The sequence below is a fragment of the Orcinus orca genome, chromosome 20 (genome assembly GCF_937001465.1).
Source record: "Orcinus orca chromosome 20, mOrcOrc1.1, whole genome shotgun sequence".
NCBI classification, from domain to species: domain Eukaryota; kingdom Metazoa; phylum Chordata; class Mammalia; order Artiodactyla; family Delphinidae; genus Orcinus; species Orcinus orca.
Window position 1 is genome coordinate 47,402,739 of NC_064578.1, and position 22,700 is coordinate 47,425,438.

The 22,700-nt window shown below is 58.9% G+C and overlaps 2 protein-coding genes and 1 long non-coding RNA gene across 6 annotated transcripts; 1 reads left to right on the forward strand and 2 right to left on the reverse strand.

Moving 5' to 3' along the window:
• The first annotated feature begins 49 nt into the window (after window positions 1–49).
• On the forward strand, window positions 50–18,926 carry BCKDHA (branched chain keto acid dehydrogenase E1 subunit alpha). Of its 3 annotated transcripts, none has more exons than XR_004483944.2 (9): window positions 50–349; window positions 8,242–8,421; window positions 8,530–8,616; window positions 12,356–12,464; window positions 14,672–14,833; window positions 16,547–16,753; window positions 16,876–17,112; window positions 17,254–17,425; window positions 18,467–18,662. XR_004483944.2 is itself a non-coding variant. In XM_004271245.4 (9 exons), the coding sequence occupies exons 1-9, from the start codon at window positions 242–244 to the stop codon at window positions 18,635–18,637; spliced, it is 1,338 nt and encodes a 445-aa protein (XP_004271293.1). In that variant the 5' UTR covers window positions 108–241; the 3' UTR covers window positions 18,638–18,926. The 3 variants fall into 3 exon arrangements, 2 of the variants coding, with proteins under 2 accessions (XP_033286789.1, XP_004271293.1); XM_004271245.4 differs by having other exon boundaries at window positions 108–349; window positions 16,876–17,017; window positions 18,467–18,926; XM_033430898.2 differs by lacking the exon at window positions 14,672–14,833 and having other exon boundaries at window positions 100–349; window positions 16,876–17,017; window positions 18,467–18,926.
• Window positions 10,396–11,285, reverse strand: LOC117201808 (uncharacterized). Its single transcript, XR_007474455.1, has 2 exons — window positions 11,087–11,285; window positions 10,396–10,761 (listed from the first exon to the last, which is right to left on the reverse strand). It is a non-coding gene; the product is annotated as an uncharacterized LOC117201808 (long non-coding RNA).
• Window positions 18,927–19,088: 162 nt separating the features above from the next.
• On the reverse strand, window positions 19,089–21,218 carry B3GNT8 (UDP-GlcNAc:betaGal beta-1,3-N-acetylglucosaminyltransferase 8). Of its 2 annotated transcripts, none has more exons than XM_004271244.4 (2): window positions 21,071–21,218; window positions 19,089–20,714 (listed from the first exon to the last, which is right to left on the reverse strand). In XM_004271244.4, exon 2 carries the CDS (start codon window positions 20,681–20,683, stop codon window positions 19,490–19,492), a length of 1,194 nt encoding a protein of 397 aa, XP_004271292.1. In that variant the 5' UTR covers window positions 20,684–20,714; window positions 21,071–21,218; the 3' UTR covers window positions 19,089–19,489. The 2 variants fall into 2 exon arrangements, with proteins under 2 accessions (XP_004271292.1, XP_033286790.1); XM_033430899.2 differs by having other exon boundaries at window positions 20,998–21,203.
• Window positions 21,219–22,700: the final 1,482 nt, after the last annotated feature.

A 22,700-nucleotide genomic window follows, 5' to 3' on the forward strand; every position in this document is an offset into this window, starting at 1 on the left:
CTGAGGCTCTGGTCAGGTTGCCCTCTTCTTTGCCTGTTACAGGAACAACGACGATGAGGCGGTCAGAGTAATTTTGGGGAAGCTAGATTGTTTTATCCATCTGCATATGTGCCCTAGAGACCGCAGGACTAGTAGCAGGTGGTTTCTTGACAGGGTGATGCTGGCATTTGCGTCAGGCTTATGAAGTGGCAGCCCCAAGCTCGCCGTGGAGGGGCGGATCGGCGAGGGACTGTTAGCAAAGATGGCGGTGGCGGCTGCCGCGGCGAGGGTCTGGGGATCAAGTCGAGGCTTGGGCCGGGTTGGCCTTCTCCTCCTGCGGCGGCCAGGGGCTCGTGGGCTGGCTAGATCAGTGAGTATCTGGGACAACGGGGAGTTTTCTCCAAGGAGGTATAGGGATGTTTACTCTGTCTTCAGAGTGTGGGGGTCCCTCTAGGGAGTGGAGGAAGGGCTTTTCCAGAAGGGACAAGGGCTGGGAGAACCACTTGGAGAGGACACCCAAGGGAAGAACTTCCAGTTCCTTAGGAGGAGAAAAGCCAGGCAGCCTCTTTGTAACCCTGAAGGAGAGAGACAACTTGGAGAGAGCGAGGGAGCTTCTTGTTAGTTGCCGCCGTTGCCCAGGGGAGGCCGCTTGGAGGACGCGGGCGGGGGAGGTGTGACCTTTCCTCTCAGTGGTTGGAGAAAACTGCCTTTGTAAGGGACAGACTTTCTTCTCGGTAAAGACTCCCCCCCTTCAAGGAGGAGAAAAGAGAGATCAGGTTTCCCATCAGGGACTTTTATGGTGCCCTTTGCTCCAACTCTGATTTTAAAGTGAATTGCGTAAAAAAGTCGTTTGATCCTGTGCTCCCGATAGAATGCCTTGTCGGTTTTGATGACTGTACAGAGAAGATGATCAATAAATATTTGTTGAATTAATGAGGGAGTGGGAGCGGGGGCGGGGGGAGAGAGGTCCAGACAGAGCACTTAGCCCACATTTCTTAGAAACACTTGAGAAATGCCTTGTTTCTCGTCAAAAGTGTTAAGTTGATGCTGCTAATTGCTAGCTCACACAGCAGAAATCTAGTTAGAAGCCGCTATTTAGGAGAGAGGCCGGGGGCTGAGAAAAGCAGTGAACTAAGATTTCGCACATAAGAGAGTCGTGGTTAAGAAGATGGGCTCAGGAGCTAGACCATGTGGCACCATGTCCCTAATCTGCCACTTTCCAGCTCGGTAGCTTTGGGCAAGGGACTGCTCCTCTCTGGACCTAATTTCCCCCTCTGTAAAATGCTAACAATGGCCCCATCTTAGGGTTGTGTAACTTAAATGTGTAAAGTGCTAAAAACAGGACCTGGTATATGACGAGTGCAATCAGAATGTTGGCCGCTGTTGAAAGTGAGGGTGGAGGGAAGGGACAGAAACTGGCCTCGGAGATGGGGGAAGAAGAAAGGAAGTGACCTTGGGAGGGTCTGGATTGGTGAGGGCCTTGGCGGGAAATCTATCAAGATCTTGTAGGGTTGGGCCTGACCGTCTGATGCCCAAACCATTGGGAAGGGAAGATAGAATCTGTGGGAAGAAGCTCTAGCTAGGGAGAGAAATGGGGGCAAGAAGATGGGCTGGGAGTGAAGTGTGGGGACACCTGGGAAGGGAGTTGAAGCAGGTAATTTCCGAAGGGCTGCTGGAGCAAGATGGAGGTGAGAGAGTCCCTGCCTTTGGGCTGTTCTCGGTCAGATTTGTTTTGTTTTGTTTTTGAGCCGTCAGATTCCCCACAGCTGAGCTCCCTAGAGCCCATTGGTTGGGCCTGCGCGGTGGGGGTGGGCTGGACTGGGGCAGGAGTAGGGAAGGGTCATTCATGACTGATTAAATCGGCTTCCTTCCTGGCTCAGTCTCCTTGCTGCCCTTCACGCTTACTTCTCCTCCTTTTTTTTTTTTGGCGGGTTGGGTTGGGAGCAGGAGGTCTTTCAGAGTCTCTACGTTTTGCGTTTATATTTTTAGAGTCCCTGTTTTTTCTTCTCCACTTTTAAGTATTTCACTTGTTTTTTTTTTTTTTTTTTGCGGTACGCGGGCCTCTCACTGTTGTGGCCTCTCCCGTCGTGGAACACAGGCTCCGGACGCGCAGGCTCAGTGGCCATGGCTCACAGGCCCAGCCGCTCCGCAGCATGTGGGATCTTCCCGGACCGGGACACGAACCCGTGTCCCCTGCATCGGCAGGCGGACTCTCAACCACTGCGCCACCAGAGAAGCCCCTCACTTGTTTTTTCTTAAGATTTAAAAAGGAAATTTTTTTTTTTTGAGGGGAGGGAAGGAGTAGTAGCATTTAGTCAAAGATTTTGAGCCTGATCTGGTCAATAGGACTTTTTGTAATGATTGGAGTGTTCTAAATCTATGTTGTCCAGTACAGTAGCCACTAGCCACACGTGGCTGCTGAGCACCGGAAATGTGGCTTAGCGTGACAGAGGAATTGAAGTTCTCATTTAATTTTTTAAAATAAATTTATTTATTTATTTATGGCTGCGTTGGGCTTTTTCTAATTGCATTGAGCGGGGGGTTACTCTTTATTGCGGTGCACGGGCTTCTCATTGTCGTGGCTTCTCTTGTTGCGGAGCAGGGCTCTAGGCTCACAGGCTTCAGTAGTTGTGGCTCGTGGGCTCAGTAGTTGTGGCACGCGGGCTCAGTAGTTGTGGCGCACAGGCTTAGTTGCTCCGCGGCATGTGGGATCTTCCCGGACCAGGGCTCGAACCCGTGTCCTCTGCATTGGCAGGCGGATTCTTAACCACTGCGCCACCAGGGAAGTCCTTGGCTAGTCTTAATGAAGCACTTTATCATTTATAGTGCCAACTGACACCATTATTGTATTTTTTTATTTTTTTCATTATTGTATTTAATACTGCCATACTGCAAGGTATGTACTGGTAGTTTTCTTCTATTACAGGGGAGGAGACTGAAGCTCAGAGAGGTGAGGTCTGAACTTGGAGCTCCGGACTCCAAAGCCTAGTCTCTTTCCACAGTACCAGGCTGCCAGGAGGAGAAGGGGTAGGGCTTCGGTTCAGGTCTTGCAACATCCTGCTTAGTCCAGACATGGTGTGTATCATCAGACTCTGCCTGGGGCTGGTGGGAAGAGCCGACCTCAGCCCCCATCATGCCCTCCCTTCACTGCCCTTCAGCCCCACTGGCCGTTTTCCCCTTTCCTTGGATGAGCTCCTCCCACCCGGAGGCCTTTGTAGGGATATGGTCCTTCAGGTGTCAGGCTGAGAGTTCACTTCCTCAGAGGAGCTTTCCTGACCCCATGACCGGTCTCAATGTGTAAAACAGGGACAATAGCAGTACCTCCCTCAGAGAGATACGCTGAGGGTGAAAGGAAGCAGCTCTTAGGAAGCACTCACACGTACATCCATGTGCTCGGTAAGGGCTCAAGAAATGGCGGCGGCTGCTTTCCCCCAGGAACAGTGAATCTGTCGTGGCCTTGACTGATGCAGGGAAAGGATGCTTCCCATCTTCAGTGGCTGGGGAGCTTAGTGCTGCTAAAGCCGCCGGGTCCCTGAGGCCAGAGAAAGCCTGACGCATCTCCACACTTCCCTGGCCTCCCCAGCCGGATCCCCCTGGAAGGGGAGGCCGCTGATGAGGTCACTGACATTCCTGAGCTGGAAGTAAAGCCAGGGTCAGCTTTGCACTCTTTGAGGCAGAGCGCCTCAGACTCCAGAGAGAGAGCAGGCTTGGCTGGCCTCAGCTGTCCTAGCTTCCGAGGACTCGGTTACCTGGCACCATCCACACAGCCTTTCTGGGCTGGACCCCGCTCTTCTCTCCAGCTGCCCTGTAGTGGGCAGGCTGCCTGGCTTCAGATGCTGACACCGCTGCGCATCATCTCCCTGGGTCACGGCCAAGTCACCTAACCCCTCTGAGCCTCGGGGCCACCTGTGTGGTACGGAGGTGTGGTCATGGCGCCTGCTTCACCTGGGTGCCGTGCAGGTTCAGTGAGTCACAGGCACCATACAGCAGGTGCCTGGTGTGGCGCCGAGGCACGTAGTTAACTGCTGTGGTTAACGTGCTACAGCCAGGTGGTCTCCAGGGTGCCAGGATCTCTCCTCTTGCCTCAGAGCCTTTGTCCTTCCCAAGGACTGACGTGTTCTCCCCCCAGCCTCTGCCTGGCTCACCCCTGCTCGTCCCTCAGGCCTCGGCTTCGCTCCGCCTTCTCCAGGAAGCTTTTCCTCCTGCTGCATGTGATGCAGCTAGTGAAAGTCTTCCTCCTCGAGCTACAGCAGGTGCTTTATACCCGCCTCACCACCAGCCAGTGAAATAGAAACTCTTATTTCCACAAGGGGACGCGGGTTCAGGGAGACAGTCTCCTACCCAAGGTGACGTGGCTGGAAAGGGACAGAGCCAGGATTCAAACACAGGCCTCTTGGCTCTCCAGCCCTCATCCTACCCTGCCTGTGTGTTAACTAACCTCTCTGCAATCCTGCCTCCTCCGACATCGCCCCTCCTGACTATGACTTGTGTGTTCAGTGTCTGTCATCCGTCTCTCCCCATTGTCCCCAGCCCTCAGTTCAGGGCCTGACTTGGAGCAAATATTCAATGATGACTTGTTTGACCGCTACAGTCATCAAGTACACTTGTTAGCTAGTCATAGTTATCGAGTGTTTGTTACGTGTCAGGCACTGGACTGAGCACTGTACACCCAGGGGCTCTTTAAATCCTCAGGACCGGGCTTCCCTGGCAGCCCAGTGGTTGAGAATCCGCCTGCCAATGCAGGGGACGTGGGTTCGAGCCCTGGTCCGGGAAGATCCCACATGCCGCGGAGCAACTAAGCCCGTGTGCCACAACTACTGAGCCTGCACTCTAGAGCCCGCAAGCCACAACTACTGAGCCCTCATGCCACAACTACTGAAGCCTGCGCGCCTAGAGCCCGTGCTCCACGGCAAGAGAAGCCACCGCAATGAGAAGCCTGCGCACCGCAACGAGTGGCCCCTGTTGGCCGCAACTAGAGAAAGACCACGCACAGCAACGAAATAAATAAATAAATAAATAAATGCAGCCAAAAATAAATAAATTAAATAAATAAAAAAAAAAAAACAAGCACTGTAAAAAAAAAAATCAGGACCATCTGTGAGATAGATGCTCATACCGCCCTTGGTTTACACATGAGGAAACTGATGCTCCGGGAGCTGTACTTACACTCCCGAAGGCAGCAGTCAGCTCAGAGTCCCTGCCCTTAACTGTGGCCCCGTAGGGAGTGGCTCGAGGAGGGGCCACCCCAGTACGTGTGGGGCAGACCTTGGCCTTCCAGAACAGGCGTCTGTGTCCTGTGTGGTAGGAGAGAGCGTGGCTTCAAGGCTTTGTGTAAATCTGTGCAGCTTCTGCCCTTGTAGGTCACTGCCACCAGGACAAACCCACTCCCCCACCAAAAGGAAGGGAAAATGGGTGGAGACACATATTCCCTCTGCAGGCATTTTACCACCCACTCCCATTATGGAGCGTTTCCTCAGGGCCAGGCACTGTGCCGATCCCTTTGGTAGCTCAAGGAATCAACACAGTAACCGTGGGGTAGGTACCACATTCATCTCTACAGGCCCAGGAAGAGTGGGCATGGCCAAAGCCCAACTCCAGGGTACAGGGGGCATCAGTGTACCCTGACTGTAGCTCTCCAGCCTCTGGAGGCAGACAGTCCTGCCCTGACACCAGGGTTTGTTCGGAGCCCCATGACCCTGTCCTCCTGGCCCCTGGCCTCCGGTCCTAGAGCCCCTCCCCAGATGGCATCTCCCGTGTCTCAGCCTGTCTCTGGAGTGTCCGCTGGGGCCTCGGTCTGGAATTACAATACAGTCTTGAGATGCAGTCAGCCATTCTCCCCAGCTCCTCTTTTCCCCATCTTCCCAGGGTGCCAGTCAGTTTCCTTTTTCCCATTTCCTGACCCTAGATTTTGGGTTTTTTCCTCTTTTACCAATTTTTGAGCATGTAACGTGTCCTGTGCCTTTGCTGAACCCTTCGTGTGCCTTAGGAACTTTCTGCAGCAGCCCTCTGCAGCCTTTTCTCGGATAAGGAAATTCAGAGACACGGTGTTTTGCAGAGGGCTGTGCAGTGAGCTGAGAAATTGGAACCCAGGTCATCCAGGTCAGTCTGATTCTAACTAAGCCAGTGAACTTAACCGCTCATTCATCCGTTCGGTCAGTAATTGGCTGTTGAAGTGTGTGCTCTGTAAACCAATGTGGACATGCTTCTTGCCTCGCTGGAGCTTGTGATGTGTGTGGGAGATACACATGAGAGGAATGGATCCTCCAGGTGAATGGAAGGGTCCGGCCGCGTGAGCGCTCAGAAGGCGGAAGCAGGGTCTGCAAGAGTTGGGCCGCTTGGGCCGCTGCCGTGCTGTTGTCAGGCCTGGGCCCGCCCTGCCGTTGGGAGTATAATTTCCTTTATATCCTCACAATCACAAATGCAGATAAACGCACACAGGTTCACGTTCCCCTGCTGGAACCCGGGAAGGGCTCTTTGCCGCAATTAAAGGAGGGAGGGCGGGGAACACATTTGAGCACCCGTGTGTGAGATCCAGCTCACGACAAGCCCAGACATTCTTCTTTAGCACCTATTGGAAGTGAAGCCACAGTTACTGAGCTGAGAGGAACCTGGCGACCGGTGGAAAGTAAAGATGCAGATGGGTACAAAGTGGGCCAGAGTGGCGGCTGGGGTTCGGGGCCTGGGTTTCGGGGTCTGGGTGTCAGCCCTGCCCAGGTTGGAAGCCCAGTTCTGACTTATCTGTTTTAGCCCTGGGGCCTGGTGCAGGGCGGTTATGTTACCTGCCTGAACCTGGGCTTCCTCGTCTGAAGGACAGCAATACATACTCTGCCTCACAGATGTGCTCTGAGGACTCAGTGAGGGTTCTGCACGCGGACCTCAGCCTGGTGCCCGGCAAAGGCTTACTACAGGGGCACCGTTGCAGTGCTCAGCCTAGTTCAGGGCATTCTAGCTCAAGTGCTGAGAAGTGGAATTGGTTCCCCTCCTGGTGCATGTGTAGGCTTCTCCTGGGCTTTCCCCAACAGGCCTCCTCTCAGCCAGGGGGGTGTGATGCTTTCCACGGGACTCCTTCCCAGGTCCAGAAGGGACATGCCATTGCTCACTGTTTGCCTTTTGTGTGTCCCGTTACCCCAGCTTCAAATGCTCTTTCTCTAACCCCTAGATATCCTTCAGGTCCCAGCTCTCATATCACTTCCTCAGGGGAACCTTACCCTCTTTCCACTCTGCTCTCACCCCATGGCTTCTCCTGGGAGAATACGCATCACCCTCATCCGCTCAGCGTTACTTGTTGAACCTCTGTCTTCCTTGCTGGGCGGCAGGGACAGGTGTCTTGCCTCTCTTAGGTCCCCGGAACCCAGCACAGGCCGTGGAACAGAGCACGTGCTCAGATATTTGTTGAATGAGTCAGTCTGGGCTCCTGAACTGGAGTGGAGAGGGTGGCAAAGTGTGTGGAGCAGTTTGCCAGGTGGTGGGGAAAGAGGCTTCTGGTACAGAGACGAGAGCAAGAGATGCGGTGGGAGAAACGATGATCGGCATCTTTCTGAGCCTTTACTATACATGCAAGCACTCTGCTCGCCGTTCTATACACGTGATTTTGTTTGAGCCGCGCAATGTTTCCATGCGGTGTTCTCCATTTAACAGGTTGAGAAAGGGGAGACTTGAAATGGGGAAGTCCCGTTCCCATGGTCACTCAGCAAGGGATTTGAACTTGGCAGGCTGACTCTTAAGGGCTCACAGACATAAGCTCTAAGCTGGGTGGCCTCCTTGTGGGTAGAGGGGTCAGTAAAGAGCCCTTCTGGCTGACTGGAGGTCGCTGTGCAGCGGTGTGTGTGTGTCTGTGGTAGCCGTGGGAGATGGAGAGGACGGGGTAGCGGTGGTCAGCCCTGGGGAGGCCTTGAATGCCAGGGTGAGGAGTTTGGGCGTCTGATAATAATAGCTACTGGTTCTTGAGCTGCCTGCCACTTTATTAGATTATTTAACCTTTACAGCGACCCTGTGTGATAGATATTATGATTTTTCACCCCAATTTTACAGCTGAGCGCTGAGACACGAAGCAGTTGTAGGAACTTGCCCAACGTGTGACATGTTGGGAAGGTGGCCGAGCCGGGATTCAGACCCTGTGCATCAGGCCCCAGAGCCCACCGCGGCTGTGGTGGCTTAATCACCAGGCCGTGCTGCCTGCCGCTGCGGGGTTGAGCCTGCAGAGCCTCTGCTGCTCCTGACATGGGTGTCTGCTCCCCCCTCTCCCCCGCCTTCTCTCCGCAGCATCCCCAGAGGCAGCAGCAGCACTTCTCGTCCCTGGATGACAAGCCCCAGTTCCCAGGGGCCTCGGCGGAGTTTATAGACAAGCTCGAGTTCATCCAGCCCAATGTCATCTCTGGGATCCCCATCTACCGCGTCATGGACCGGCAGGGCCAGATCATCAACCCCAGCGAGGATCCCCACGTGAGAGGCCGCTTCCCCCCGACCCTGTGCCTCCACGCCCAGGCCCCTTGTCCGTCTCCTCCCCTCTGGTCCCAACTGGCCCACATATGTCTGTGCCTCCATCTGCAGCTGCCCCAGGAGAAGGTGCTGAAGTTCTACAAGACCATGACGCTGCTCAACACCATGGACCGCATCCTCTATGAGTCCCAGAGACAGGTGCATGGGCACGGGCTGGGGAGAGGGGCGTGGGGTTACCTGAGGTCCCCCTACCTGTGTTTGGGCCAAAAGACAGCTCGCAAGGAGGAGGGAGTGCAATGGAGATCCTTGTCTTGAGGTCCTTAGAGTTCTTGGGGTTCTGCTGGGGCTCTGGAGGAAGAGGGTGGGAGGGTCCTGCCCAAGGGCAGCAGGGTGGACCAGATCACGGAAAGCCTGCTGTACGCCGGGCTGGGGGCTTAGCTGTGCTGGGAGAGGGCAGGCAGGAGAAGACTGGACTCCCCTTCCTGTCAGGCGCTCACAGTCCTGAGAAGCAGGGTGGCTCTCGGTGCTTCCGGGAGTGCCCGTGTCCACTGTGCTGCGGTGGGGCACTCAGCTGTGTTAGCATCAGCTGACAGAGACCCAGTCAAAGCAGCGTCAGCAAAGAGGGAATTGGGTGACTCGGCTAACTGCAGGTCCATAAGGCCCTGTTTCAGGCACAGCTGGACCCAGCGGGCTCAAGACATGTTTTCAGACGTGTTTCTCTCTGAGTGTCTTTTCGGCTCCCCTTTGCCTTGGCTTCCTTCATTCTCAAGCTGCGGTGGTCTCTGGAGGCTCCAGATTCACGGAGAGGTGGCAGAGAAAGGGTTCAGGGTACGGGCTGTGGAGCTAGACTGCAGTTCGAGTCCACATTCTGTCACTCTCTAGCTTTGTGGCCCTGGGAAAGTTGCTTAGCCGTTCAGTGCTTCAGTTTTCTCGTCTCTAGCTACTTTATGGGGTTGCTGTGAGGATTGATGGTGGCCTGTGTAGTGGCCTTAGGAACAGTGAAACTGGCATTTGTCGTGGATACCAGTCTTGCAATTATTATCCTTTCTCTTTAGCAGTGGAAAGAGAATGTCTGGTCCCTAATGTTCCAGGAAAAGGCCCAGAGCTGATGCTTATTGGCCAGGCTTTGGTCGCAGACCCCCCCTTGAGCCAGCCCATGTGATTGACCGGCCAAGCCGCGGCCACGTGCCCATCCCCAGGAACCAAGGGCGCAGAGGCCTGGAGTCCGTCCCTCCCAGGCTGCGGAGACGGAGAGCAGGAGCATGGGGTTCCTGTTAGGAAAGTGGGAAGAATGCTGGGCAGGCTCGTCCTCAGGAGTGGGGATGGGCTTGGCAGTCTGCACTTGTATCAGGCCCCCAGGTGACCCCACTGTGACCCCACTGTGCACTGGAAGCACAAGGCCCACTGAGGACAGTTCCGAGCAGGTCAGGCAGGCAGCCAGCTCCCTGGTTCTCTTGCTCACAGGAGCACTACGTGTGGGTTCTCCATCTGCCCAGAAACTTCCCTTGGCTCCTACCGTCCACAGGATCAAGACCTGCCCTTCCTGTCCACCCTGTCTCCCATTCACTGTGGCCTGGGCCATCTGCTCCCCTCTGCATGGCCTCAGTGCCAGGCCACCCCTCCCACCCTCTCTCACATGGCCGGGCTCCTTCCTGACCCCTGGGTTGTCTGCGCAGACGGGGGCTTTGGAACCTGGCAGACGTGGGTCCAGTCAGAAACGTGACTTTAGGCAGGTGATTCTTCTTGTCTTTGCCTCGGTTTCTTTAGTGTATTAAAACATAGAAATAACGACAGAACCCACCCCACCCCACCCGACCAGGTGGGGGTGGGAATTCTGTGAGACCCGGCATGTAAAGCCCCTCGCCCGTTGGCTGACACAGGGAACCCTCAGTAAGATCAGCTCAGCCCTCAGGTTTCAGCCTCCCTTAGCTAGGGTTATCCCAGCAGCCCCCATCCCAACAGAAATAAAAGCAGTAGTTTAAACAGATTAATAGGTTTTTTCTTTTGCATGAAAGAAATGTGAAAACAGGTGGTCGGGGCTGGTGTGGTGGTACCACAATGTCACTGGATACCCAGCACTGGCTTCTAGCCTCCAGGGCCCCTCATAAACCAAATGGCTGCTGGAGCCCCCTCCGTCACGCCTCGCTCCAGGCAGGAGGCAGAAGGAAGGTGGAAGGTCAAGCATGGCACCGCCCAGCTGTCTCCCCACACCCACATTTATAGAACTTTCCAGGCAGCCCCACCAAAAAACATCACACGTTTCATCGGTCACTCCCAGCTGCAAGGGAGACTGGGAAAGTAGTCGTTTAGTCCGGGCAGGTGCTGTCTGTGGTGGAATGAGATCTGCTAGCAAAGAGGAAGAGGGATCTGATACTGGGTAGGCAACCAGGGACCTCTGCCCCTAGCCCAGGTCCTGCTTCCTCAGGGGGCCCCCCTCTCAGGCTCCTCCCCACACCAACCTCGACAGCCCTGCCAGGCCCTCAGCACCCAGCATCCGCCCCACTCATTGCTTTCAGTTGGCTCCCCACTTGGAAGAAAGTGGTGTTCATCTGTGGTTCCCCCCCTGCGACAGGAGGCCCCTGCGGAACACATGAGGCCTGGGCACAGGGCGTCCTGCAGCTGCTGACCCGGTTGGCTCCATTTTTACCTTACATACTGTCCTGCTTACCTCCATCTCTGTGCCAGGCCTCCCGGATCTCCAGCCAGACTTCACCTCTTAGCCCCCGATCTGCTTGGCTTCTCACCCTGGGTGTCCCTCACCAAATTCAGCCCATCCAGGCTTGAGCTCAGCACCTTCCTCCCGGACCTGCTCCTCTTCCGCCCTTAGGCCATTTCTCAGTGACGGTACCGCCCTCCACCCATTTGCCCAAACTGGAGACCTACTGGCATTCCCTGTCCCCTCCCACCCCCTCACTATCACTTTCCCCTTTCATTCACTCTGCCCTTAGGTATTTAGTTAGAAATCCATTCTGCCGCTCAGCACCACCGTCAGGAACCCAGACTTCTTTTCTGCTTCACCATCGTGGGCGACTTGGCTTTCGGCCCCTGCTTCTTGCCTCACGTTCACAAGATGGCTGCCACAGGTCCAGGCTTCATGGCTGTGTGCAAACCTGGAGAGAAGGGGCGGCAGCAGCTGCAGTGACCTCTTTTATCAAGAAAGCAAAAGCAGAATTCCGCTTAATTCTCTGCCTAGAACTTGTGTCCTGTGGCCACTTCTGACTGTAAGGGAGGCTGGGAACATATTTTTCCAGGCTCTGGGATAAGGGGGCTCAGGAGAAGGTAGTTGCCCTGGGCCCCGTTGTAGCGAACCATCGGGGGCTGCCGCTCCCTGCACCGCTCACTCTGCTTCTCAAGACTCTCAGTCATCCTCTCCCTGCCGCCTGCCACCAGCAGGCCAGGCCGCGCCCCCTCCCACCTGGCACTTGGCACTCGTTCCTGTCTCCTCCATCCGTTCCCACGTGGTAGCCTGAGAGACATTTTTAAAACATCTCTCCCCTGAGAACTGTTGGCGGGTTACCGTCGTCCTCAGGGTAAAGTCCGGATACGTCGTTCCCTGCCTCTCTCTCCCTCCTCGTCGTTCTCCACGCCTCCCACTTTGTGTCCCAGCCCTTCTGACCTCGTGGCCTTTCTTGTTCTCTCTGCCTGGAAACCTCCACCCTCCCTACCTTTGCTCGGCATAGGCATTGCTCCTCGATGCCCCTCCACAGTGGGGCGGGTACCCCTTCAGCCCCCATCACGCAGCCCCATCACCCTGGCTGTAACCAACCTGGCGGTTCCTCTGTGAAGGCAGGGACGCCAGCGCGGCCTGGCCCAGAGCCGGCCTCCAGGAAGCATCTGTTGAACCACAGAGTGGTCGGAAGTCGGTCAGTGTTCAGATGTTTCTCTGGCATTGCCCAGTCTAACTGAACCTGCCCTCTGGGCCCTCCTCCACCCCCAGGGCCGGATATCCTTCTACATGACCAACTATGGTGAGGAGGGGACGCACGTGGGGAGTGCAGCAGCCCTGGACAGCACGGACCTGGTGTTTGGCCAGTACCGGGAGGCAGGTACGTCTGCCCGTGGCCCGGCCCTGTGGAGCAGGTGCCAGGGACCTGGGTCTGTGGTCCCCATCGAGACTCGTCAGGCCCAGTCCCTCCTGCTATGAAGGCGAGGCCCACATCAGTTACCAATGTGCTCTTCTAGGAGCGGCACCTTGCCAGAGAGGCCTAAGGGTGCTTCCCCTCCGCGGAGGCCTGGCAGTATTGTAGTTAAGAGCCTGTGCTCCTGACCATTCCATGCCCTGCTGGTGACCAGTTATTCGATTTTGGGCAAGTCACTTCCGTTCTCTGAGCCTCAGTTTTCTCATCTTTGAAATAGAGATTATGATGGGATGGCAACCCCTTGCGCTGTGGGGCTGCCGCAAGCCTGCAGTGAGCTCAGGCCGAGCTGGCCTCTTCCCAGGTGCCGTGTCCTTCACGCAGCCACAGCCGAGGCAGATGGGTGGGCGTGTTCCAGCCTGGGAGTGGCTAACTTCTGAGTGAATGAGGGAGAGGATGGAAGGAGCGACGACTAGGAATGAAGAAAACGGATGAGTGTTAAGGAGAGACTGGGGGTGCAGGAATGAGCCCGGGGAGCTGAGGGTGGGGTTCCACAGCAGTTGTTGGTATGGGGCCCAGCAGGGGAGCCAGATCTGACCCTTCCTCTCAGGTGCTGCACGATCTTGGGCAGGTTGCTTAACTGCTCCTTGCCTCAGTTTCCTCATCTACTGTGGGAGACAGTGAACCCTCCCAAGACGGTTGTTGAGGGGTTTCAGAGGGCAGATGACGTAAAGCCCTCAGCACAGGGCCTGGCGTGGGGTGAGCACTCGGAGTCAGAGGCGGTGTCGTGAGCAAGGCCTCTCACCCGGGGACAGCTCTTCAGTGGGGAGGTGTGGCCTGGCCAGGCAGGCTGCCCAGAGCGCTCCCGGGACCAGCACAGCCTTCCAGTCTGCTCTCAGACTATCTACTGTCTCAGCTGCACCAGACCCCCCCACCCCACATGCTCCAGGGGAGCAGATGCCCTGTGATACCGTCCGTGGTTCCGCATCATTAGGTTTGCCTGGGCATTGGGCCGCGAGCCAGGCCCCTGCCACGTTTGCTAAGCGCTTCTCACTATTTCTGCTGAGGGGATCTCTCTGGGGAGGGCTCCATGCAGGGCCTGGAGCGAGGGTCCTGGAGTTACGGGCGGCCGCTGGGCTCTGCACATGGGGGCTGTTTGGGCCCCAGCCGCCTCTGCAGGAGTGAGCCGTCCTGCACCAAGGGTCACGGAAGGCCCTGCATCCAGACAGCTGCCGAGGCGCCTGTGAGGGGCAGGGAGGAAAGGCAGGCCCCACTTGTCCCAGTCCTGTGAGGGGCAAGGAGGAAAGGCAGGCCCCGCTTGTCCCAGTCCTGTGAGGGGCAAGGAGGAAAGGCAGGCCCCGCTTGTCCCAGTCCTGTGAGGGGCAGGGAGGAAAGGCAGGCCCCGCTTGTCCCAGTCCTGACTGGGCCGCTACTCCCCATGTGACTGTGTCTCCTGTGAAGTGGGGAGAACAAGGGCACTGAGAACGGCAGCGCTCACTGAGCTGTCCTCAGTGCCGGAAACCTTGGAGCCTGTGTCGGTTCCCCTCACAGCAGAGTGGAGGCCCCTGCCCACCTCCCACTGGAGCGGCCGCAAGGGACCCCTGCCAGCCCCACCAGCTGTGTGAGCCAGCTAGTGCGAAGCTCGCGTCAGAGAGGTGTGGCCTTGTGGCGCCTTTGATGATGAGGTGGGCATCCACCGGGGTTTTGTTTGAAGAAAGGATTTTACTGCCATGAGCAGGTTTGAATATTTCCTCTCTAGTCCACAGGTCGTGAGCACGGCCCATACTTCTTTTTGGTTCATATGATGATTTTTTTTTAAGTAGATGAATTAGTGGAAACTCTTAAAAATCAGGTAGCTTCCCTTCCTCTCCCCTAGCGCCCCCCCAAAAAAAGCACGCTGGATTGCTCCTTTTGAAAAGCAGGACCACCTGCCTCCCTGGGCAGAGATCAGTTGGTTTGAACAGCAGCCTCCGCTTTAGGCAGGCCTGTGCTTTCTGCTCTGCCCGCCTGCTTCCTGCACCCGCCTGGTCCCTATGAGCATCCGAACGCGCCTTCCCTGCTGTAGGACAGTCAGCGGAACGGGTCCCGGGCAGGAAGGGCCTGGCCCAGGGGCCCTCACAGGGTTGGCCTGTCCCGCACACCACCCGCCACGGTAACCCTGCCTTCTCCTGCACCAGGCGTGCTCATGTACCGGAACTATCCCCTGGAACTGTTCATGGCCCAGTGCTACGGCAACGTGAGCGACCTGGGCAAGGGGCGCCAGATGCCCGTCCACTATGGCTGCAGGGAGCGCCATTTCGTCACCATCTCCTCTCCACTGGCCACGCAGATCCCTCAGGGTGAGGATGCACGCCCCGGGCCCGCACACACAGTCTGAGTCGTTACCCTGCTTGGGCCCTAGCCTCCTCCATCCCTTCCGGGGGCTTCCTGGTGGCGCCACGGTCCTAGCGCTGGCCTGGGCTCTAGACTTACACCTCTCTTGTCTGGGACCCTCGCAGGAGGGCTCTAGTGGCGTCTTCGCCCCATTCGGCAGGTTTGAGCACAGTCACGCTGTCAGTTTCTCACGCTTGTGCCCAGCCCGTGTCCGTTCACCGGCACAGCCAGCTGCGTGGGACTGAGCGTGTGCCAGCTTCTTTACTAAAGGTCACCCGGCAGGTAGCAAGAAGAGGAGGCACTCAAATCGTGGACCATGTGGCTCCAGAGCCTGGGTTCTCCACCCCGGCCCTGTCCTGCCTCTGTCCTGAGTGACTCCCCTAAAGCTTACTCCGCAAGTCCACGATGCTTAGCGCAGTTGGTGTGGCTCCTGTTAAAGGTGACTGCTTGTGAAGCAGCCCCGCCGGGGGAGGGCTGTGGCCACACAGTGCAAAGATGGATGTGGACAGCCCCCGCCCCCGCCCTGTGGAGCCTGCACTCGGTCGAGGGTCAGTCTGCTCCAGGGCAGACACGTGAACTGATGTGTACAGGGCTTAGAGTGCCTGGCATGTCAGAGGGCCCTGGGCACGTTCACCCGGTGTGTTCTATTTGGGAACAGGAGCGGTTTGTGTCTGAGGTGGGAGGCGGACAGGGCAGCTTTCTGGGAAGAGGTAGCATTTTCACTGATTTCCATTTCGTAGGCTTTCCATACGGTGGGGCCTGGCCCTCATCTTCCATTTGGGTGACCAGTTAAGTCACTCAGTTGGCCAGTGTACGGAGTCCATGCTGTGTGCTGGGTGCCATTCTAGGTGCCTTGAACAGAGGCAGCAAAAACCTCAGCCTTCCTGCTGCTGACACTGGTGGGAGAGACGGACAATAAACAGGATGAAGTAACACATGGAGTGTGTCAGGGGTGACAAGGCCCACAGGGAAAAGTAAAGCTGAGAGGGAGCGGTTCTTGATGGGGGAAGGTGGGGACAGCTGTCACCAGGTGACAGTACAGACCAGAAAGTGAGAGAGGGAGCCACTCGGGATGTGGAGGCAGGTGCCTGCTCGGTGACGTGTCCGAGGTGCCAGGAGGAGCCAGCGGGGCAGGTGTGGAGGGAGGGGTGCGCACAGGTGGGGTCTCAGGCTGTCGACTTTTGAAGACACTTTGACCCAGAGTGGCCCCGAGCTGGGGGAGGGGGAGGAGTCCGCTGCAGAACCACCTGCCGGCTCGGCTGCTGCCCTGAGGGTAACAGCTTGGGTGGGAGGAGCAGGGGGCTGGGGAGGAGGCTGCTCGGGCCAGAGGTGGGGCTGGGACCACCAGGGAGAGGTTAGGGAATGGGGAGAAGGGGTCGGATTCTGGCTCCGTTTTGAAGGCCGAGTGGGCATGGGGGCGTGACAGAAATTCAGGAGTCAAAGATGCTGAAGTTCGTGGCCTGAGCAGTTGGAAGGATGGAAGGATGGAGCTGCCGTCAGCCGACGGGAGGAGACTGTGGGCGGGGCAACTTCTGGGTGGGGGGGGCGGCTCAGGTGTTTTCTTTCCCCTCAGAGCCTGGCAACAGCTAGCCTGAGGGCCGGAGCCCCGGGTTGGGGTGCGAGGGTGTGGACGCGGGGAGGGTATGAGTGCAGGGAGACGCGTGTCTCTGCTCCTGCAGCGGTGGGGGCAGCCTACGCGGCCAAGCGGGCCAACGCCAACAGGGTCATCATCTGTTACTTCGGAGAGGGCGCGGCCAGTGAGGGGGACGCCCATGCCGGCTTCAACTTCGCCGCCACCCTCGAGTGCCCCATCATCTTCTTCTGCCGGAACAACGGCTATGCCATCTCCACGCCCACCTCTGAGCAGTACCGCGGGGATGGCATCGGTACGGGCCCTGGGGGCTGCTCCCCGCTCTGCCTGCGCCCTCTCCTTCCTCCCCTCTCGCCCCACTCCCTGCTCCTGTCTCACCTGAGCCCTGGGGCCTGACCTGCCTCCCTGTCCCTACAGCGGCTCGAGGCCCCGGATACGGCATCCTGTCCATTCGTGTGGATGGCAATGATGTGTTTGCTGTGTACAACGCCACCAAGGAGGCCCGGCGGCGGGCCGTGGCGGAGAACCAGCCCTTCCTCATTGAGGCCATGACCTACAGGTGCCTGCCGCGCCCCCCGCCCCCGCCCCCGTCGGCCCCCAGCCTCGACCACTGCCGTCCTCAGCACCTCCCCCACGTGGATCACCGTCCCCGCGGTACAACCCCACTGCCCTGCACCGTGTAGCCCCTTCCGGCCTTTATTCCATTGCCCGCCTTCTCCCCTAGTCCCCCCCGTTCCTTCCTGACCCTCACCTGAGGGGCGCCAGCCTGACCCTGGGTCCCCCTCCCGCTGGTAGGATCGGGCACCACAGCACCAGCGACGACAGCTCAGCGTACCGCTCAGTGGACGAGGTCAATTACTGGGACAAGCAGGACCACCCCATCTCCCGGCTGAGGCACTACCTGCAGAGCTGTGGCTGGTGGGACGATGAGCAGGAGAAGGCCTGGAGGAAGCAGTCCCGCAAGAAGGTGAGGAAGGGCCACCCTCCGTTGGAAACCACCCCAGGGGTCGTGTTCCGGGATGGTGTGTCACGGAGAACCCTGGAAGGATGGGGAGGCTGGGGGTTGGGGGCCATTGAATTGGCAGCCTCGGGGATAACCCTGGTGATGTCTCTAATGTCATGATGCCAGGACACGTGCACCTTAGCCGTGTTCTGCCCTCAGCTCCTCCGCCTCTGAAGAGGGATACTGGGGCACCCACCTCAGGAGCTTGTCTGAGGGTTTGCATCTGATCCAGATGGGGTGTAAGTGTCCGCCAGAGTCTGTGCACTGCCCTCCTCGGCCCTGGTCATCAGACACCAGAAGCACTGCGGCCCAGTGGGCAGGGCAGACCCTGGTGTCGGGCAGCATGTGCTTCCTGGCTCTGCCCCTGACCACGTCATCGTGGGCATGTCCCTTCTCTGTGCCTCGGTTTCCTCACCTCTGAGCTGCCTGCTTCTTAGGGCTGCTGAGAGGCTGAATCGATTCCATACTCTTAGTATAGTGCCTGGTTCTGCTAAGGATGGAGATGCTGGGATTTGGGACATCAGTTGTCACCACTATTTTTTTTTTCTTTTTAATTTATTAAATTTATTTATTTTGGGCTGCCCTGGGTCTTCGTTGCTGCGTGCAGTCTTTCTCTAGTTGCAGCGAGCGGGAGCTACTCTTCGTTGCAGTGTGCGGGCCTCTCATTGTGGTGGCTTCTCTTTGTTGCGGAGCAGGGGCTCTAGGCGCGCGGGCTTCAGTAGTTGTGGCGCGTGGGCTCTAGAGCGCAGGCTCAGTAGTGGCTCACGGGCTTAGCTGCTCCGCGGCACGTGGGATCTTCCCGGACCAGGCCTCGAACCCTTGTCCCCCGCATTGGCAGGCGGATTCTTAATCACTGTGCCACCAGGGAAGCCCGTCACCACTATTTCTATTGTCCACGTGGGAACTTGAGGCTCAGGGTGTTAACCCCTCGCCAGGATCCCACAGGTAGGAAGCAGGTTCCTGGGTGAGAGGTCGGCTGCCTGCCCACTGCCGCTTGTCCCCCAGGTGATGGAGGCCTTTGAGCAGGCCGAGCGGAAGCTGAAGCCCAGCCCCAGCCTGCTCTTCTCAGATGTGTATCAGGAGATGCCTACCCAGCTCCGCAAGCAGCAGGAGTCTTTGGCCCGTCATCTCCAGGCCTATGGGGAACACTACCCCCTGGATCACTTCGAGAAGTGAGGCCACTTGGCCCATCCCCACCTACGCCAACTCTGCCTCTGAGGGCAGAGGCGGCCAGGGCAGCACTTGGGGCGGCTCCTGCCTCTCCATGCTGTTAACGTTGGTGGGGCCTTGGTCAGCCCCTTCTTCGCCTTTAGTTACAGGGTCTTCTCCCAGGGGCTGGGCAAGGGCACCTCCAGGACTGGAAGCCCCTCAGGGCTGGGGGTGGACGTGGCAGGTCAGCCTGTGGAACTTACTCAGAGTGAGAGGTGGTCAGCAGGTAGTGAATAAACTATGTCTCTGCATTTGGCTTCATGCTACCTCTGGTTTCTGTTTCCTGGAGTTGGGGATGTGGGAGGAGAGGCCAGCATGACTGGTTTGGGACCACCCGTGCTTCTCCAGTTGAGATAAATAAGGCCAAGGCTGTTGAGCTATCTTCTTCCTCCAGAAACTTTTGCAAGCTGGAAGGTCAGCTTCAGCAAACAGGATGGGGGTGGGGTCCTCCAGAGATGGCCTCTTGTCTCCCATAGAACGGGTCAAAGCTGGTGTCCAGCAAGGTGACCGAGAGGCCATCGGAGCCGGCCTTGCCCAGTAAGGGTGGGGAGAGCGTCTGGTGTGAAGGTCAGGGTGCAGCTGAGCTTTGCTCCGTAAACTGCCTCAAGGCCCCATAGACAGAGACGACGACTCCAGGCCTCAGAAACTGAAAGACGGAAACAGTCTGTCGCCTCTTGGGGAGGCCCAGGGAGGGCTCAGGCAGCCTCCATTCCAGGACCTCCTTCCTCGCACCGAGGCCTAGAAAGAGAGGCTGAGCAAGGGGCTGGCGCCAAGGCCCAGGCCAGGTCTGCCCTCCCCGCCCCGCCCCACCTCCGAGTCTCAGCACTGGAGCTGAGGGTCCCGCAGCTGTTTCCAGAGCCGGACGCTGTCCTGGGGGCTGAGGGGCCGCACCAGCAGCAGGTCACGGAAAGCACAGGGGTCAGCAGTGCGGCCTGCCGGCCAGGCCGTGAGGAAGCCTTTGTGGGTCCTGGGGGCCAGGCCCAGGGCTTGGAAGCACAGGCCGGTGTAGACATCATCGAAGGGGAAGGGGGCCACGCGGGCCGCCGCCTGCAGCAGCCAGGGTGCCAAGCGCCCCGCGATGATGTAGCCGCCCCCACTTGCGTAGGCTGGGTAGCCGCCTTCAAAGAAGGACCCAGGCACGTAGAAGGGTCCTCCAGGCTTCCGGAGGGGCTTGGCCTGGGTGAAGACCTCACCCAGGTAGAGGCCACGGGCCGTGCTGGGCGGCAGGGCCCGCAGGTGGTCCAGAAGGGCGGGGACGCGCACGAAGGCGTCGTCCAGGGCTTGCAGGATGAAGCTCACGCTGGGGCAGTGGCGGCCCAGCCAGGCCAGCAGCAGGAGGTCCTTGAGCGTCTGGTTGAAGGGGGCGTCAAGGAAGTCCCAGAGCAGCAGGTCGCTGTAGCGGCGGCTCTCCCAAGCCACCAGGGAGCCTAGGTCAGGCCTCCCCTCGCCCGCCGGGGACCCCAGCAGGAAGAGCAGCCGGACCCCGGGAGCCGGCCTGCCCCACGTCTCCCTCACGGCCTGTCGTTCTGCAAAGCGCCCTGGTTCCGACTTGACGGCCAACAGCAGGTAGGGGACGTCGGGGTCCTCGCAGCTGGCCACCTGGCCACCGCCACCCCTGGGCAGCCACCGTGGGAAGCTCCGGCAGGCTGCCGACAGCAGGAAGTGGCGGAGGTCCTCGGGGTAGGAGGCGAAGTCGGGGATCTCGGCCGCAGCGGCAGCTCCCCAAGCGCGGCAGCCCCCCACCTCAGTGCTGTCCCCACTGGGCAGGGTCCCCAACCGCCACTGCTGCTGGTTCCAGTAGGCCGAGGGCAGCGGGTCAGTCTGGCCCAGACGGGCCGAGAGGTTAGCCGGCAGGGTGGGCTCAGGGCTGGCTGGCGTGGGGCCTGGTGGGGTGCTGCGGGGTCCCGGGTAAGCCTTACCCAGCCGGGGCTCAGACGTCCACTCGATGTACACTTTGAGGCCCAAGAGTGTGAGCAGTGCTGACAGGCAGAGAAGGCACTTGGGGCAGCGCATGACCCGGCCCAGGAAAGGGCAGCTGTGGGACCTGCAAAAGAGCCACAGAGGCCTTTTGGGGTGCAGGGGCGGGCCCTCGGGCCCTGCCGAGCCCTCCAGGGCTTCTCGTAGTCTCAGACCCTAAACCAGCCCTCCACCAACGACCCTGTACGAATCCCTATTCTACTCGCATTCCAGCACCCTGTTCTTTCCACTCAGCCCAGCTCCTTCTACTTTCATAGAAACCCGGGAGGCTACCTATTCCCCATCCGCACCCCAGAGACCAGGGACTCCGCCATTCCAACCTCCCTCTCCCCCCAGTTCATCCCCCTTACCAGGAGTCAGTATCACCGGGGTCACCTCCTCGCCTGACAGTCCCCACCCCAGGCACGGCTCCCTCCCCTTTACCTCTGGGTCTGGCTCTGGCCAGCGCCAGCGCCCTGGGCCTTGGGCCGGCCCTCTGCCCTCGCCGGCAGCGCTGGTGTCTCCAGCACTGTTGTTCTCCAGCCCCGCCCAGCCCAGCCCAGCTCAGCCCAGCCCAGCCCAGCCGGTCTGTGGGAGGCTGGGAGGGCCCCAGGGGCCGGGAGGGACCGGGGCGGGGCTGAGGGAGGGGAGGGGGGAGGACAGGAGGCAGACCTGAGGGATGGGGCTGTGGCGTGTTGGGGCTGGTTTTCTGGTGAGACAGCGGGAAAGGTGCAGGGGTGGCTGCAGAGACCGGGAGCTGACAGGCTGGGGAGGGGAGAACCAGGGGGCCTGGGAGAGAGTCCAAGGGAGGGTGAGGCCGAGGGGCTGGGAAGTGTCAGAATGGCCCAAGGGCAGGCAGAGTCCTGAAGTGGCCAGGCTGGAGGCCAGGGGCAGGGCCTGGCCGGGGGAGGAGGGTGTGTGTGTGTGTGTGTGTGTGTGACTGTGCTGAAAGGGCATGGGTGACCTTGCCAGAGGTGGGGGTGTGTGGCCCGGAGTCAGGGTGGGGATGGGGAAGGGGGCTGGTGGGGAGGAGGGGATACAGGCAGAGACGGACATTGCAGAGAAAGAAGAGACAGCCAGGGAGACCCCGGGGGCAGGCAGGGAGGAGACAGGCGGCAGAGATTCAGGAAGGCCCAGAGGAGAGAGCTGCAAGAAGAGAGAGATAGGACGGGAAGGTGGAGACAGCTGGCGAGAGATAAGGGAAGCCCTTGTGGGGGAGGGTGGAGAGATGTGCAGGGGCAGGTGGAGGGACGACGGGGTGGGAGCAGAGAGCAGGGAGTCTGCCAGCCGAGCCAGAGCCAGGCAGAGGCAGCCAGACCCAGAGAGGAGCCGGGGAGGAGCAGATGGAAGGGGTGGGGGGAGGGGGGGCCAAGCCAGAGGGCAGTGAACGGGGCGGTGGGGGGCACCAGGAGCCCTGGAGCTGCGCTGACCCCTGTGCCTCCTCCCTCCCTCCCTGGTCCCACACGCAGGCCCTGACTCTGCCACGCCCTGAGGCCCTGGCTCTGCCACGCCCTGAGGCCCTGGCTCTGCCGACAGCGGCAGGCATGGTGATTCCAGGGACACTCCCATCCGGCCCCCCCGGGACCAGAGAGGGTGTCTGCCGGTGTTTCCGTCGCAGCCCTCCGGAGGCGTCTGCTGTTTGGGCTGCATCAGCTGTCTGGGGTGGCAGGCAGGTGGGGCCGCCTCATACCAGAGCTCCTGGAGCCTGGGCTGGGACGCAGGGCCCCCCAGTGAGCCCGGCCTGACCCCCTTCACCCCCACCCGGGTTGGGAACTGCCCGGATCACCTCAGGAACCCTGTCCTGGACAGGGCAGCAGCAGCTGATCATCTGTCTAGCGGATTCCCTCTCCCCAGGATTGAATAATGGAGCCCATGGGACCAGATGGAGGAAGAGGGTATGGAGAAGGTGGGGAATACTGATGGAATAAAAGCAAGAGGGGGCTGGGGCCGGGCCCTGAGAAACCTTGGAAGGGGTCTCCAAGCCCTCTTCCCCCCAGGCCGGGGTGGGGCGGTCCAGGCCCCCCGACTCTGGGCTCATCTAGCTTCTCCCAGGGCACGGAGGTTTCTCCACCGG